The sequence below is a fragment of the Canis lupus genome, chromosome 13, assembly GCF_003254725.2.
Source record: "Canis lupus dingo isolate Sandy chromosome 13, ASM325472v2, whole genome shotgun sequence".
Taxonomy (NCBI): Eukaryota; Metazoa; Chordata; class Mammalia; order Carnivora; family Canidae; genus Canis; species Canis lupus.
Window position 1 is genome coordinate 1,336,591 of NC_064255.1, and position 14,218 is coordinate 1,350,808.

Below are 14,218 nucleotides of genomic sequence, written 5' to 3' on the forward strand. Positions count from 1 at the left end.
ATTCTTTCATTGATGAACACTTGAGTTGTTTCCACATTTCAGCTAATATGTATGGTATAAACGTGGTGTGTGAATACCTATTAACTTCACTGATTTATTTTCTATATATAGCTTGAAATGGAATGTTGAATAATGTAATTTTATGTTTATTTTTTCAGACACAGCATATACTTTTGCACAGAAGCTGTAGTATATTTTAATTTTTTTAAATTAAAAAAACTTTTTTTTTTTCAGTTAGTTCCCATACAGTGTAATAATAGTTTCAGGTGTACACTATAGTGATTCAGTACCCAATTCTCATCACAGCGGGTGCACTCCTTAATCATCACCTATTCCCCCATCCATCTCTCCTCTGATAACCATCAGTGTGTTCTTTATAGTTAAGAGTCTTTTTCTTGGTTTGCCTCTCTTTTTCCCTTTACTCATTTATTTCTTCCACATAGGAATGAAATCATATGGTATTTGTCTTTCTCTGACCAACTTGTTTTGCTTAGCAAATACCCTCTAGGTCCATCCATGTTGTTGCAGATGGCAAGAGTTCATTTTTAATGGCTGAGTAATATTCCTGTGTGTGTGTGTGTGTGTATACACAACCACATCTTTATCCATTCATCAGTGGATTGGATGTTCCATAATTTGGCATTGTAGGAAATGCTGCTGTATAAACATCAGGGTGCATATATCCCTTTGAATTAGCATTTTTGTACTTTTGGGGTAAATATCTAGTAGTGCAATTGCTGGATTTTAGGGTAGTTCTATTTTTAACTTTTTGAGAAATCTCTATACTGTTTTCCACAGTGGCTACACCAGGTTCCATTTGCACCAACAGTGCACAAGGGTTCCACTTTTTCTGCATCCTTGCCAGCACCTGTTGTTTCTTGTGTTCTTGATTTTAGCCATTCTGATAGGTGTGAGGTGATACCTCATTGTAGTTTTGATTTGTATTTCCCTGATGAGCGATGTTGAGCATCTTTCCATGTGTCGGTCATCTGTATGTTTTATTTTTGGAAAAATATGTATTCATGTCTTCTTCCCATTTTTAAATTGGGTTTTTAATTTTTTGGGTATAGAGTTATGCCAGTTTTTTGTTTTTGGTTTTTTTTTTTAATTTTTATTTATTTATGATAGTCACAGAGAGAGAGAGAGAGAGGCAGAGACACAGGCAGAGGGAGAAGCAGGCTCCATGCACCGGGAGCCCGATGTGGGATTTGATCCCGGGTCTCCAGGATCGCGCCCTAGGCCAAAGGCAGGCGCCAAACCGCTGCGCCACCCAGGGATCCCCTTATGCCAGTTTTTTACATATTTTATTCTGTTTCTGAATATATGTAATATCCTTGGTGAAAGCAACCTCAACTCATACTGTGTTGGTTTTCCTTTTTCTAGATAAAGTATTTGTAATCTTGGTCAAGGGCTGTTGATAAATTAGTAGGTTATATAAGTATTTTAAATCTATGTATCTCATTACTGTAATTTAAAGGAGAGTTGGAATTGATTATTTTGAAATAATTATTTTTGATGTGGTAGATAGGTACACTTTTCATTATAATTTATATTTGTCTGAGTGTTCCCATAGAAGCATCTCTGGACAGCGTGTAAATTTAGTAAGTTTAAAAAACATAGAATAAAGTTTCCCCAGAGTTCTTTGCAGTTCTGCAAACATCCAGCAGGGATCTCCTCTACACCCAGTTTCCATCTGAGTGCACTGAATAATAGTGTCTGTGATTATACTGTTGGGGCACTTCATAGAGTATTAGAAAGTGGCTTGAGAGAATTTTTAGTTGAACACAGATAATCTAATAGGATAAAATGTTATCCTTATTCATACTCTAGAAATATTTGGAGGTTGGGCATTGCTTTAAAAATGTTTTATATTAAGTGATATTAATTGTAAGTGTTGGAATCCTTTCAATGGATCTTTTAGAGGAAATAGGAAATTCTGAAATTGCACAGTGTCTGGAAATTCTTGGTATATGGTGTTGCTCAGAAAAAGTCTTCAAAGAGAATGTATGTGAATAACTTAATTTTTAAGATTGATCATTTAAATACTAGAATAATTTTTTTCCATCTCAATTCTATAATTTCTTACCACCAGGTTGAAACAGTACTTATTGGATAGTAGGTGTATCATTTTCATTTTTCATTTTCTTTGATAGTAATTCGGTAGGTAGGCCCTTTGAAATGCAGTTTTCTTTAAAAATATGTAATTCTAACTAATATCTCGTTTCCAAAATAATTATTTTGTTCACTTGGAACTGACTTAAGAGCAAATTCTTTGACATTGTCAGTTTATAGGGACATAATACGTTTTTGATACCATTTGGAACGGTTTAATACTTTTTAAAGAAATGAGTCATTAGTTTATAAGTTCATTAAATGAAAGTATTTGTTTTGGAAATTAGTTACTGAAAAATCTTAAACATCTTTCACTGTAGAACTTATCAGTTAATATAAATCCTAGAGATAGGAAAGTCAGTGCTTTATGAACCAAAGGAATAAAAAATAATAAAAGTAAGTATTAGGCTTAATCTACTTCTGTATGTTGTTGGAAAACAGTAACTCTATTTTGCATCCCTGTGTTTTACTGTTTCCTGTTTTAGATGTTTATCTTTTACCTTATTGGAAATAATTGGAGCAGAAATAATAAGTTTAGTGTTTTATATAAAGTTTGATGTTATATTGATTCTTCCTATTAAAGCAAATATACTCTTCTGGAATTTCAGGGAATGCTTATAAAATTTCTTTAGTGTGATCTGCTCGTTTTAAGTACAAACATATGAAGAGTAATTTATGTCATGTACCATGTTTCTGGGGATTAAAAACCTCAGCCCTACAATTTTCACAGAAGAAAGGGAAAAGATGTAATATTTTAGGACACGTTTGGATATTCTTTTTGTGTGTGCATAGTGTAAGTTGAAGGCAAAATACATTTTATGATTGTTTTTGTTGTAATTAATGCTCTTTTAGCCATAACATTATATTAATGGTAATTTATTAAAGTTAATTTTTACAATGTGCACAATTCAGGCGGTTTATATTAATAGCAAGTGTGTGCATATTAGCAGACAATAAAACACATAATGTGAAACTTAAAGTTAGTAGGAAGCAATGATTTTTCAGGGATGTGAAAGAATTACTATATATTTAAATCTTTTAATTTGGGCTTAATGTTAAGTTGAATAAAAGAAAACAATATTTGGGAAGTGGAAAAAGACATTGGAACATATTTAGTGTGCAGCTGTTGTAGAGCAAATTGAAACTGACGTATTTCATCCTGTGCTTATTAAAACTTTGTGAACATTTGGATCTTTTCTTTTTGTTTCAGATATTTGGTTTCCAGGCAGGATTAACATCTTTGGATTGTAGGGGATTTTACTGCTTACCTGTACCGATTATTCCCTCTTTCAGCACTGCTCTTTATGGTAAACTTCTGAAACTACCCACATGCTGGTAAGGATTATGTTAAAATGTGGTTTATGGTAATTTTCATTTATCATGTAGGGGAAAAATCTCAATTGTGTCTGTCTTATGCACGTGTGTCACTTTTATACAGAACCTTAGAAGAATATCTGAAGATGTACTGACTTTTACTGAGACACTAACCTTTCTTTAATGCTTGATACTAGGTCCTAGTATCTTTTGTGGTAGTGTTAAGTGTTGGTGGGTATTAACTATTAATCCATGTTGGAACTACAGTAAATTGGTGCTGCTTCATACTATACTAGGAACTGCAAAGGCAAATATTTTTTCCTTTTTGAGAGACAGGATGCAAAGATTTTAAAAAGTTGCAAATTAATATCAAGGCCTAAGTATTTATCACCCAAATAACAATTTCATGTATATTCCTAGCCACTAAGAAAAGCATACCCATGACATAGATTTAGAGTATTTGATAATGTCTGTAGTTGCTGCATTTGGAAGAAACTGATTTTAGCCTCCTTCTTTTCATTTGGTTTGGGTTACTTTATTTAGAGATCCTATTTCTTTAGATTGAAAGAGGCTTATAGAAAGAAAGCCAGTAGTTTACCAGTCATAACTTTTCATTGTTTTTTTCTTTGTAGTTGAAAGCATTTTTTAATGTTAAAAACAAAACTGAAGATGTGAAATAAAGTTTAAACACATGAAATTATATTCTAGTGAGATATTTCTACATTTTAAAATTAGGTCATTTTTACTATTTAGAATATGTGTTTGCTTTCCCAACCTGATTTAATAAGCTTATTTTTACAGGATGTATTTTCTGTTAGTTATTTATGAAAAGCAACAGAAGTTCTAGAAAATATTCTTTAAAGTACTTCATTTGTTAAAAATATATTTCTATAACAGTATATAACTCTTAAAATGAAATTTGTAAATTAAATGCTCACATCTTCAAAAAATTTGTCTTTTGATCCAGAAAATTAAAAAAAATATAAAAGTTGTAGTTAAGTAAGTCTTGAAATCAGTTCTTGTATAAAATGAAACCATTATTAAAAAATCATTGTTAATTTCTCTTGGTAAGTTTGATTTTGTCCTTAGTTATCCATATTCCACACATGTCATTTATTATGTTTTATAGAGATTCACTTTTTAACTTTTTATTTGTATATACACAGCATGTTGCATTTGAGCCAAGTTTTATATTCTGATCTGTTAAGAAATACTATGGGATATGTCCCAGTGGTATATCAGTATCAACTTTAATGAATGTTTGTGAGCACTGTTATCTCAGTTATGTGCTGATTTATTTATCATTCATAACATTGAGATTTTTAGAAAAACAGTGCAATTTACTATAGCAAATACTTAGCTTTTTAAAAAAATAAGAAGCCAAAATTTTCAAAATGAATTATAGCTTTTATATGAAAAAAATTGAATATTTAAATAGTCAAGGCTTAGTTTAAGGATGTATAGGGCTAACTCTACATATTGCCAAGTGCGATTTAACTTTATGGGCAGCCCGGGTGACTCAGCGCCACCTTCACCCCAGGGCATGATCCCGGAGGCCCGGGATCCAGTTCCACATCAGGCTCCCTGCATGGAGCCTGGTTCTCCCTCTGCCTGTGTCTCTGCCTCTCTCTCTGTCTCATGAATAAATGAATAAAATCTTAAAAAAAAATAAGTCTGCTAACATATGAAAGTAAATATTCCCTTTAAATACTAAAAACATGAGATCATACAAAGCTTGTATTCGGATGTGACTTGCCTTTTTGTATTTAAGATCACTTCTGTATTATTTGAGTGATATTTTTCTATGCTTTATGTGAGTATATTGCTTTTTAATAGTTTCTTTACATTATTTTCCTTAATAGACTGTAAACTATAATTTGTTCTTAGCAACTCTAAATTGAAAGTAATACATATAAGACTTACTAAATTGAGATGTATCTTAGTTAACTGAAATGAATAAGATACCAGATAAAATTCATCATAAAGGGCTTATTCAAACAAAATCATATGAGAACTGAGAATTTTATTTAATTCATGTAGTGAGCGAAGATTATTTTAGTAAGGCACCCTAATTGTGTAACTAAATGTCAGCTCTGTTCCCAGTATGGTATATCCCTTCCTCAAATCATACAAGCGGTTTCATTTGGATTTTTAAAAATCAAATTCCAGTTTCTTAAAGCACATGTATGATGCTATTTATATCTATATCTGTATTTTTTCAATAATGAGAAGAACATATTTACTATAGATTGTAGCTTTTGAAACATATACCACATTGAAAAACCTTTTAGTTGGTATATTTGAGTTAGCAATGGAAATCTATATTTTATGTAAAATAATAAAATATTTAATACTTGTTTAAAAATGTCTAAATTGATACTAATTATATATATGAAATTTCAAACTAACATTTTAATCAGGTTTGCTAATTTAAAAAATACGTGGCTTAAGTAACATTGAAAAAAATTTATTTTTCTCACATTTGAATGTTCATGTTAATCTATTTTAGCTTCAGTGAGCAAGCTAACGCTAAACTCCAGTTTCTTGGGATTTATTTTTTTCAAAATATTTTGGTCATATTTTATTTTTCAATCAGTATTACATACTTTCCAAACAAAAAATATAAACATTTCAATAAATTTTTTCTTCATTGCTTTACATCAGATTAACTTAATTCTTTTAGTCTCTTGGAACAGGACTGAAATATGTAGTTTATAGTGGGAAAGACACAATGACAATAATTTTTAATGACATAGATCTTGAGTAATTCAAATTTTAATTTTCCTCTCTTTTTAGTAAGGGGATATTTAAAAATGGGCAATGAAGTGTTGGTTAAAGGGCAATAAAGTATAACTTTGTTATCACTAATAGAAATAAACCTTGGTTTTCTGTAGATATTTTTAAAATTTCTACAGTGGTAGTGCTTTTAGGCTTTTAGATACATTTTTGGAGTTAACATTTTTTTTTTCAGGATAGAGAAACTATAATAAATATGCCCACTCTATTTCTAAACTTTTTAATTGAAATATTACTGTTTTATAGAAAAATGTATGTATTATGGTATTTCATAAGTGTATTGGCCCTTTGGCAACCTGCAGAAAGATTAAGAAACAGAATCATATTAGCATCTCAGAATCCTGTCTTACTTACCCTCCTGCAAGGTTAATTATTATCCTCATTTCTATTAATAATGATTACTTTTGTCTGTCCTTGGACTTAAATAGAGTCATCCAACATATTCTCCTTTTTGGCTGACTTCTGTCACTCAAAATAATGTTTGTGACATTCATTCATAAGGTAGAATGTAGTTTTTAGATTGTTTGCTTTTGTCACTATACCTCAAATCATACAAGTTTATGTATTATATTACATAAACTGACCATTTGTACATCCTTGATCTGCAATTTTAATTGAAAAATAAGTACCTAAAGTATGTGTTAATTTATTTTTTATTTCTTTGCCGCTTTTCCTTAAGAAGCTTCAATTCTATTAGCGGAGAGTAGATATCATTCATAAATATTTTTGATTTCCTGTGTTTTGACAGGCAATGTGCTACATATTGGTATTGGGGAAAGAATACAGTAGAATGCAGTGAGGGTAAGAGATATCCCCTGAGCATGAAAACTTAATCTAGTGGGAGAGGACATAGGCATATAAGAAAACAATTGTCTTTAAATGGCAAAATTGAGTCTTAAATAAAATGTCCTAATAGTTTATAGAAAGTAGAAAATTTCCCTTGAACATCATGGTTGGCTTCTGAGAAGTGACAGTACAAGTGGGTTTTACTGCTTGAATTGGGTAGATATCCAGACATGAGCAGGTTGGTTGGGGTGTGAAAGCTTTTAGGGGGTAATATTGTCTCAACAAAGTCAAGGTTGCTCTCTTGGATCTGTGAATGGATACTGTGGGAGAGGAATTTGGAAGGCTACTTTTGAGCCTAGACTTGTATATGATTAAGGATGTCTGAGCTTTTTAATATGAACACTTAAAAAAAATTTAAACCAGTTAATCAAATGTTTATTAACCCAGTTTCTTCCTCATCAGGCTTGTAAAACTGCAATTATAGTCTCAAATTCAGTTTCTTCCATAACTGAAGGTTCAAAAATGTAATCTCATTTATATGGAGAGAAATGCAGCATACTTTGGAAATTCAGAGAAAAATTACTTTGGCTCAGAAAGTCATGAAGAACATGAACATGGTAACTTGTAAGCAGGTTATTAAAGAATGCATAGGATTTGAAGGAAAATACTCTTTAATGCGGTATTAGGTACATAAGCTTAACAAACTTTTCATAATAATCCTATGAGCTAAGATGATATTCTCTTATAAAACTATAAAACTCAGGGAGGTTATTTAAATTATCCAAAGTCACACAGTGGATGGGCAAGGATTTTCATAGAAGGTTATCTGATTCCAAAGTCTTCAATCCCTTTCTTACCTGAAGGACTGAAGATGTACATTATCTTCTGTTAATCATCTTCAAAGGCTCAGTGTGCTTTTTGCCTTGTAGTAAAAGTGGATTTCCATGTATTTAGAGGGTAGTTGAGATAGTACAGCTAATAAATTTGAACTCTCCTAGTATACATTCAACAGAATATGGATACTGTGATGATCTCATAGAATTGTAGATAACAGGGTTGGGTGGAATCATAGGCATTTTCTCACTTACTAAGTCTATGACATAGCTTTGATTTATAGTTGTCTATCCATGGGTTGAATATTTTATTCAGAGGGACTTCACTACTTTGTCAGGTAGCCAGATTCCTTGTTGGGCAGCTCTAGAGTTCTTTCTTTTATTGAAAAGAAAGTCTGCTTTCATGTTTTTTCTCTTCCTTAATTATTGCTTATATATGTCATGAGTCATTTCTATAGTCATAGGAATGTGGGAAAACACATTTATTTATAAGATTGAGGGATCCCTCTAAGTACCCATTCCTTATTTAGTACGGTAGCAGGCGAGTTGGTTTCGATTAATGAAGTTATTGAGCAGTTCATTTGTTTGAGGAAGATGTTTGTGGAATCCGTGTTTGAATTTAGTGCTAATAAGGAAAGAGGATTTGGTGATAGTGGACTCATGATAATTGACATGGTGTCTAAAGAAGAAGTGAGCAGATACTGATTCTTTTGCCTCCCTGAAATGGAAACTGAAGCAGCCATTCTCTTGTGCTAGCTCAGGATAACACTAGAGTAAACACTTTTAACTTTAATGGAAACTAGGCTCTTCAAGCCTAAAAACAAAATGCCAATAATATTTATCAGCAAACATAGAGAATAAATAACCTACCCCACAGGACTCTCAAAATGATGTGTCTTTAACTGCCCCATCTTTTATAATATCTCAGTTTGAGAACATAGAGTTGGGTATTTTTAATGACCCTGTAGATAGAGCTTTTTATTTTCCTTTTTTCCAGAACTGTGATTATTTTCATGTGTCTGCTTTTGTGATAAACATTTTCTTTAACAGATTGTCTTAAAACTGGTAAGACTTGACTGGGAGGCTAATTCTCCACTTGAGTGGCAGCAGGCTGATTGTCAGCTTTGGTTTGTGCATTTGCAATGTGCTTTCATGGAATGTTTTGAACTGAAAAGAAACGCTTTCATCATATATTATTTTCTCATTTCAAAGATGAAAAAGCTGAGTCCCAGAGAGTTCAGATTACTTAACCTAAGAGTACACTGTTAATATCAGTGCCTCAATTTGATCATCGTTTTCTTTTTTTTCTTCATTTTTTTGATTCAAGGCTCTTTCAGCTGTACCATATTGCTTAAAAATTGTTTAAATTTTTCATGGTAAAAGATGTAAAACATCATTTTAACCATTTTTGAGCATATAATTCAGTGGCATTAAGTATGTTCAAATTTTTGTGCTACTATCACCATTGTTCATCTCCATAGATTTTATATTCTGTACCCATTAAAACAGTAACTACCCATTACTCCTTACTTTCAGCCTCTGATAATTGTCTGTATAAATGTGACTATTCTGGGTTCCTCATGTAAGGTAAGCCATTCAATATTTATCCTTTTGTGACTGGCTTATTTCACTTAATATAAAGTTTTTTTTTTTTTAAATATAAAGTTTTTAAGATTCATCCATGCCGTAGCATGTGTCAGAATTTTTTCTTCCCTCACTTGGTCCTTCCTTACATCCCTCCTTCTCTCCTCCTCTCCCTTTATTTCCTTCTAAATTCATTCCATTTGAAGGTTGAAAAATTCCATTGTTATGTATGTGCTTTGTTTATTTGTTCAACCATCAGTGGACATTTGGATTGTTTCCACCTTTTTTAGCTATTGAAAATAGTGCTTTGAACACGGGTGTACAAATATTTGAGTACCTGTTTTCAGTTCTTTTGGGTATATACCTAGAGGCTGAATTGCTCGATCATATAGTAATTCTGTGTTTAATTTTATGAGAAACTGTCATTCTGTTTTTCACAGTGGCTGTACCATTTTACATTCCCACCAACAATGCACAAGGATTCCAATTTCTCTGCATCTTTATCAATGCTTGTTATTTTAGGTTTTTTTGATAATAGTCATCCTAAAGAATATGAAATGTTATTTCATGGAAGTTTTGATTTGCATTTCTCTGACAAGTGATGTTAAGCATCTTATATCAATTGCTTATTGATAATTTGTATATCTTCTTTAGGGAAATATATATTCAAGTTCCTTGCTCATATTTAAATTGGATTGTTTTTGTTGTTGAGTTATAAGTGTTCCTTATGAAATCTGCATACTAAAATTTTATTATATGTATGGTTTGCCAGTCTTCCCCCTCCAATTCTGTTGGAAAACATTGTTTTTTAATGTGGAAATTCTGTTTTAATCTAACTCCCAAAACAGAAGCTTAGTTTACATATCTTTTGCTTTTTATTTTAAAATGTATTATTTACATTTGACAGTTTTTCCTAAAAATTGGTACAGCTTGAGCAAGTAAAAAGTGATTAAGTGCATATTTGGAATAGTTGTACTTACTTTGAGGAGGAAGAGAAAAGTGATAAATTTGTTAGAATTCTTGGAGTATTTTTCAAATTTATATTCAAGTAGCTTTTGCTCTTAACATTTATAGGGATAGCTAACTTAAATTGTTTTCTACAGGAAGATTTTATAACTTTTGACAGTAAAGGGAGATCTTTTCTTGATTATCTTCTCTTAAAAAAACATGTTTGAAAGATACTTAACTGTTCTTAAAAACTTAGATACAGTGCTTGACAGTCTGTACGTTACAGAAAAATTTAATAATACTAAATACAATGAAAATTAAAGTAAATAAAGATTAAAGGTTAAATTAAATGAGTTTTCATTTGGTTATTTTATTTATTCCAGGTAGGCCTTAGAACCAGGAGGAAAATTGAGATCTTCATACCTATTTAAAATTTTTTTTTGTAAATACCTCATTGTTCTCATACATCTGGGCTGACATTTATGAGTATGTGTGTGTGTATATATGTTCTGTGTGTATATGTATGTACGTATGTGTGTATTTTTTCAAATTCACATGCATACTGGCTTCATCACCTTTTTTATTAACAGTAGTGCCTGTTAATTGTTGAAAAACAAGAGTTTTTTTTTTTAAGTTATTTAAGGGAATCCAAAATTTTTGTGAGCATTATTCATTAAAAAGATACTATCACAGCGTAGTGTTCACTGTTACTTGGTTTGAAATTTAAGAGTATGCTGAAATACAGCTCTTTGAGGTATTACTAAGTGGTAAATTAATTCAGCTAAAGCACTTAATGTTTTGATTATGAGATTATTTCCCTAATGATAGATGTTAACATTAATTTTAACAGCCTGGTGAAAGAGAATGTATTTTAACAAATCCAAGCTGATAAAATACGGTTCTGTGTATGGTCACATAGTTAGACATTTCAGAGTAGACTGAGATTTATATGAATCCAGCATTGTTTGGTTTTTATCTTTGTCAGATCCTCTTGAAAGGGACATATGTTGCTGGTGCAGGTTTCTGCTTTAAATGCAGATGAATCAGAGTTTGATTCATTCATCAAAGTAAAATCGAAACTCATCAAAATATGTGATTGACTGCTGAAATTGTGTCTCTACACAATGGTTCTACAGTTTTTAAGGATATATAGATCTTTTAAAGATGCTCAGGGGAGTTGAGAATGAGAAATACAACAATCTTCATTTGTCTTTGGCTCAATTCTTATATCTATTTCACACCTAAAGTTGAATTTCTTTTAAAAATGCTCTATTTTGCAGGGATCCCTGGGTGGCTCAGCGGTTTGGCGCCTGCCTTTGGCCCAGGGCGTGATCCTGGAGTCACGGGATCGAGTCCCGCATCGGGCTCCCGGCATGGAGCCTGCTTCTCCCTCTGCCTGTGTCTCTGCCTCTCTTTCTCTCTCTCTGTGTCTATCATAAATAAATAAGTAAATACATCTTTAAAAAAAATAAAATGATAAAAATGCTCTATTTTGTTGTTTTAAAGTTTTACATTGGACACTTAAGAATCTATTATCTTTTGAGATCCTAAGGGTAGGATAGGATGTTAAGTCCAAATTTTACTGCCTTAAAAGAAACAAAATACACATTGTTTATTTTTATCTTATTAGTCTGCAGAGAGATGGGTAAGCATGATCACAGTGAAAATGCCCTATCCTGGTAAATTTTTCCATTATATCATATGGTAAATTTTATTTGGGAAGTACATAGTGCAAACTGTTCTCATACCAGGTTTCTCTTTTGATTTGGATAACTTGTTGAAATAGCCTCTTTCCCCCCATCCCCTGCCTTTGTATTGCAATAAACTCCTATGTAGCAGATTAGCTCAGTTTCTGTCAAATTTTTTCTTTTTTTTTTTTTTTTTAAATTTATTTATTTATGACAGTCACACACAGAGAGAGAGAGAGAGAGAGAGAGAGAGAGAGGCAGAGACACAGGCAGAGGGAGAAGCAGGCTCCTTGCACCGGGAGCCCGACATGGGACTCGATCCCGGGTCTCCAGGATCGCGCCCTGGGCCAAAGGCAGGCGCCAAACCACTGCGCCACCCAGGGATCCCTGTCAAATTTCTGAAAGCAAGTGGTTAGGTCTTACTAGTTCTATCCACTAAAGTGTAAAAGTTTTATTTGAGTTGTAGTCTCAGGTCAGGCATACAGTAATGTAGACCACATTACTAGATGGCTCTGCATGATATAACTTAGTCTACTATCTTACAGGATTCTGTGTTGTGTCACTTGGCATACTCTTGCATGGTCTTGTTAACCATCTTTCCACTACTAAGCATTTCATTGCATGTTTCTTAGAATGTTTTGCTCATACTTTCTGTTTTCGTCTTTTACTAACTTTTTTGTGATTAATGCTTCTTTTGTATCCTTATCTGGATGATTAAAACGGGGAAGGATGACCAGAATAGACAGGGTACATATTTTCTTCAGTTTTGTGAACAACATTCTCCAGTTTCAATTTTTGTTTTTGAAACTCTACTGAGTTTTTCCACTGTTTGTCTGCCTTTCTGCACATTTGATATTGTTCTTTGTTCATACATTCAGATCAATTTCAGAGATATGTGATGAATGCCCACTATGTGCCAGATACTCTGAATGGCTGTGGCTAGAGATGTGCCAGTAAACAAAATAGGCAAGATACTTGCCCTGATGGAGTTAGTTAAGGGAATTTTAAGATGAGAAAAACTGGTTTAAGAGGCAGTATAGTGGACGCCTGGGTAGTTCAGTGGTTGAGCATCGGCCTTTGGCTCAGGGCATGATCCTGGGTTCCAAGATCGAGTCCTGCATTGAGCTCTTTGCGGGGAGCCTGCTTCTCCCTCTGCCTGTGTCTCTGCCTCTCTCTCTCTCTCTCTGTCTCTCATGAATAAATAAATAAATAAATCTTTTAAAAAAGACAGTATAGATTGTCTTTTACAATCTAATTATATAAAATTGTCCTTTTTGCTATCTTCAGCCTTGGAAGGAGATAATTACATAGATTTTTTTTTAAATCTTATTTCAGTGTATTTAACATACAGTGTTATATTAGTTTCAGGCATATACATAGTTTTTGATTGCATAATACTTTTGAATTAGTCTATATTTTTATATTTAATTTTGTCAATGATTCATATTTGAACTGAAAACCACTTAGTGGTGGAGAACCAATAATAGCTGAAATACAAGTTACTCCAGATAAATGAAAATTCATTGGATAAGTTAATGTATCATTTTTATTTTCCAGCTTTTTGCAAACGTTCTGCAGTTGTTTTGATGATTTTGTACTGTGTACTTGATAAAAGCTTCAGCTTTCCTAAAAATATGTTTTTTTTTTTTTTTTTTAAGTAATCTTCACATGTATTACAATCTCTGGTATTTATGGATGTTAAGTTAACATATATTAGAGCCTTTGAAATCTATTTATAAATACACATATTTTAAATTTGTATCCTTGCATTATACTAATATCCATTTTTATACATTACAATATATAATGTGAATAAAATACGTAATGTGAAGTATGTAAATTCTTTGTAATTAAGTTTTTTATTATAAGGTTTTATTTATTCACGATTTATTTATTTATTTATTTATTTATTTATTTATTTATGAATGAGAGACAGAGAGAGAGAGGCAGAGACACAGGCAGAGGGAGAAGTAGGCTCCATGCAGGGAGCCCAAAGTGGGATTCGATCCCCGGATTCCAGGATCACGCCCTGGGCCGAAGGCAGGCACCAAACCGCTGAGCCACCCAGGGATCCCCAGGTTTTTAATATGTACAGTTGTTGGAAAATAGATCCTCTTTGATTATAAATTACTGAGATTAATTTTGAAGGGCAATATT

The 14,218-nt window shown here is 32.4% G+C and overlaps 1 protein-coding gene across 22 annotated transcripts in view; it reads left to right on the forward strand.

Annotated features, from left to right (window-relative positions):
• VPS13B (vacuolar protein sorting 13 homolog B) overlaps positions 1 to 14,218 on the forward strand; it is a 733,580-nt gene that overhangs the window by 97,436 nt on the left and 621,926 nt on the right. For all 22 annotated transcript variants that reach the window (XR_007401755.1, XR_004814450.2, XR_007401756.1 and 19 more), the window contains one exon: positions 3,323 to 3,447. Coding sequence is in view for 19 of the 22 variants with exons in the window: in XM_049093088.1 (XP_048949045.1) it covers positions 3,323 to 3,447 (125 nt within the window). In the remaining 3 variants the exon portion in view is untranslated. The remainder of the gene's footprint in view (positions 1 to 3,322; positions 3,448 to 14,218) is intronic.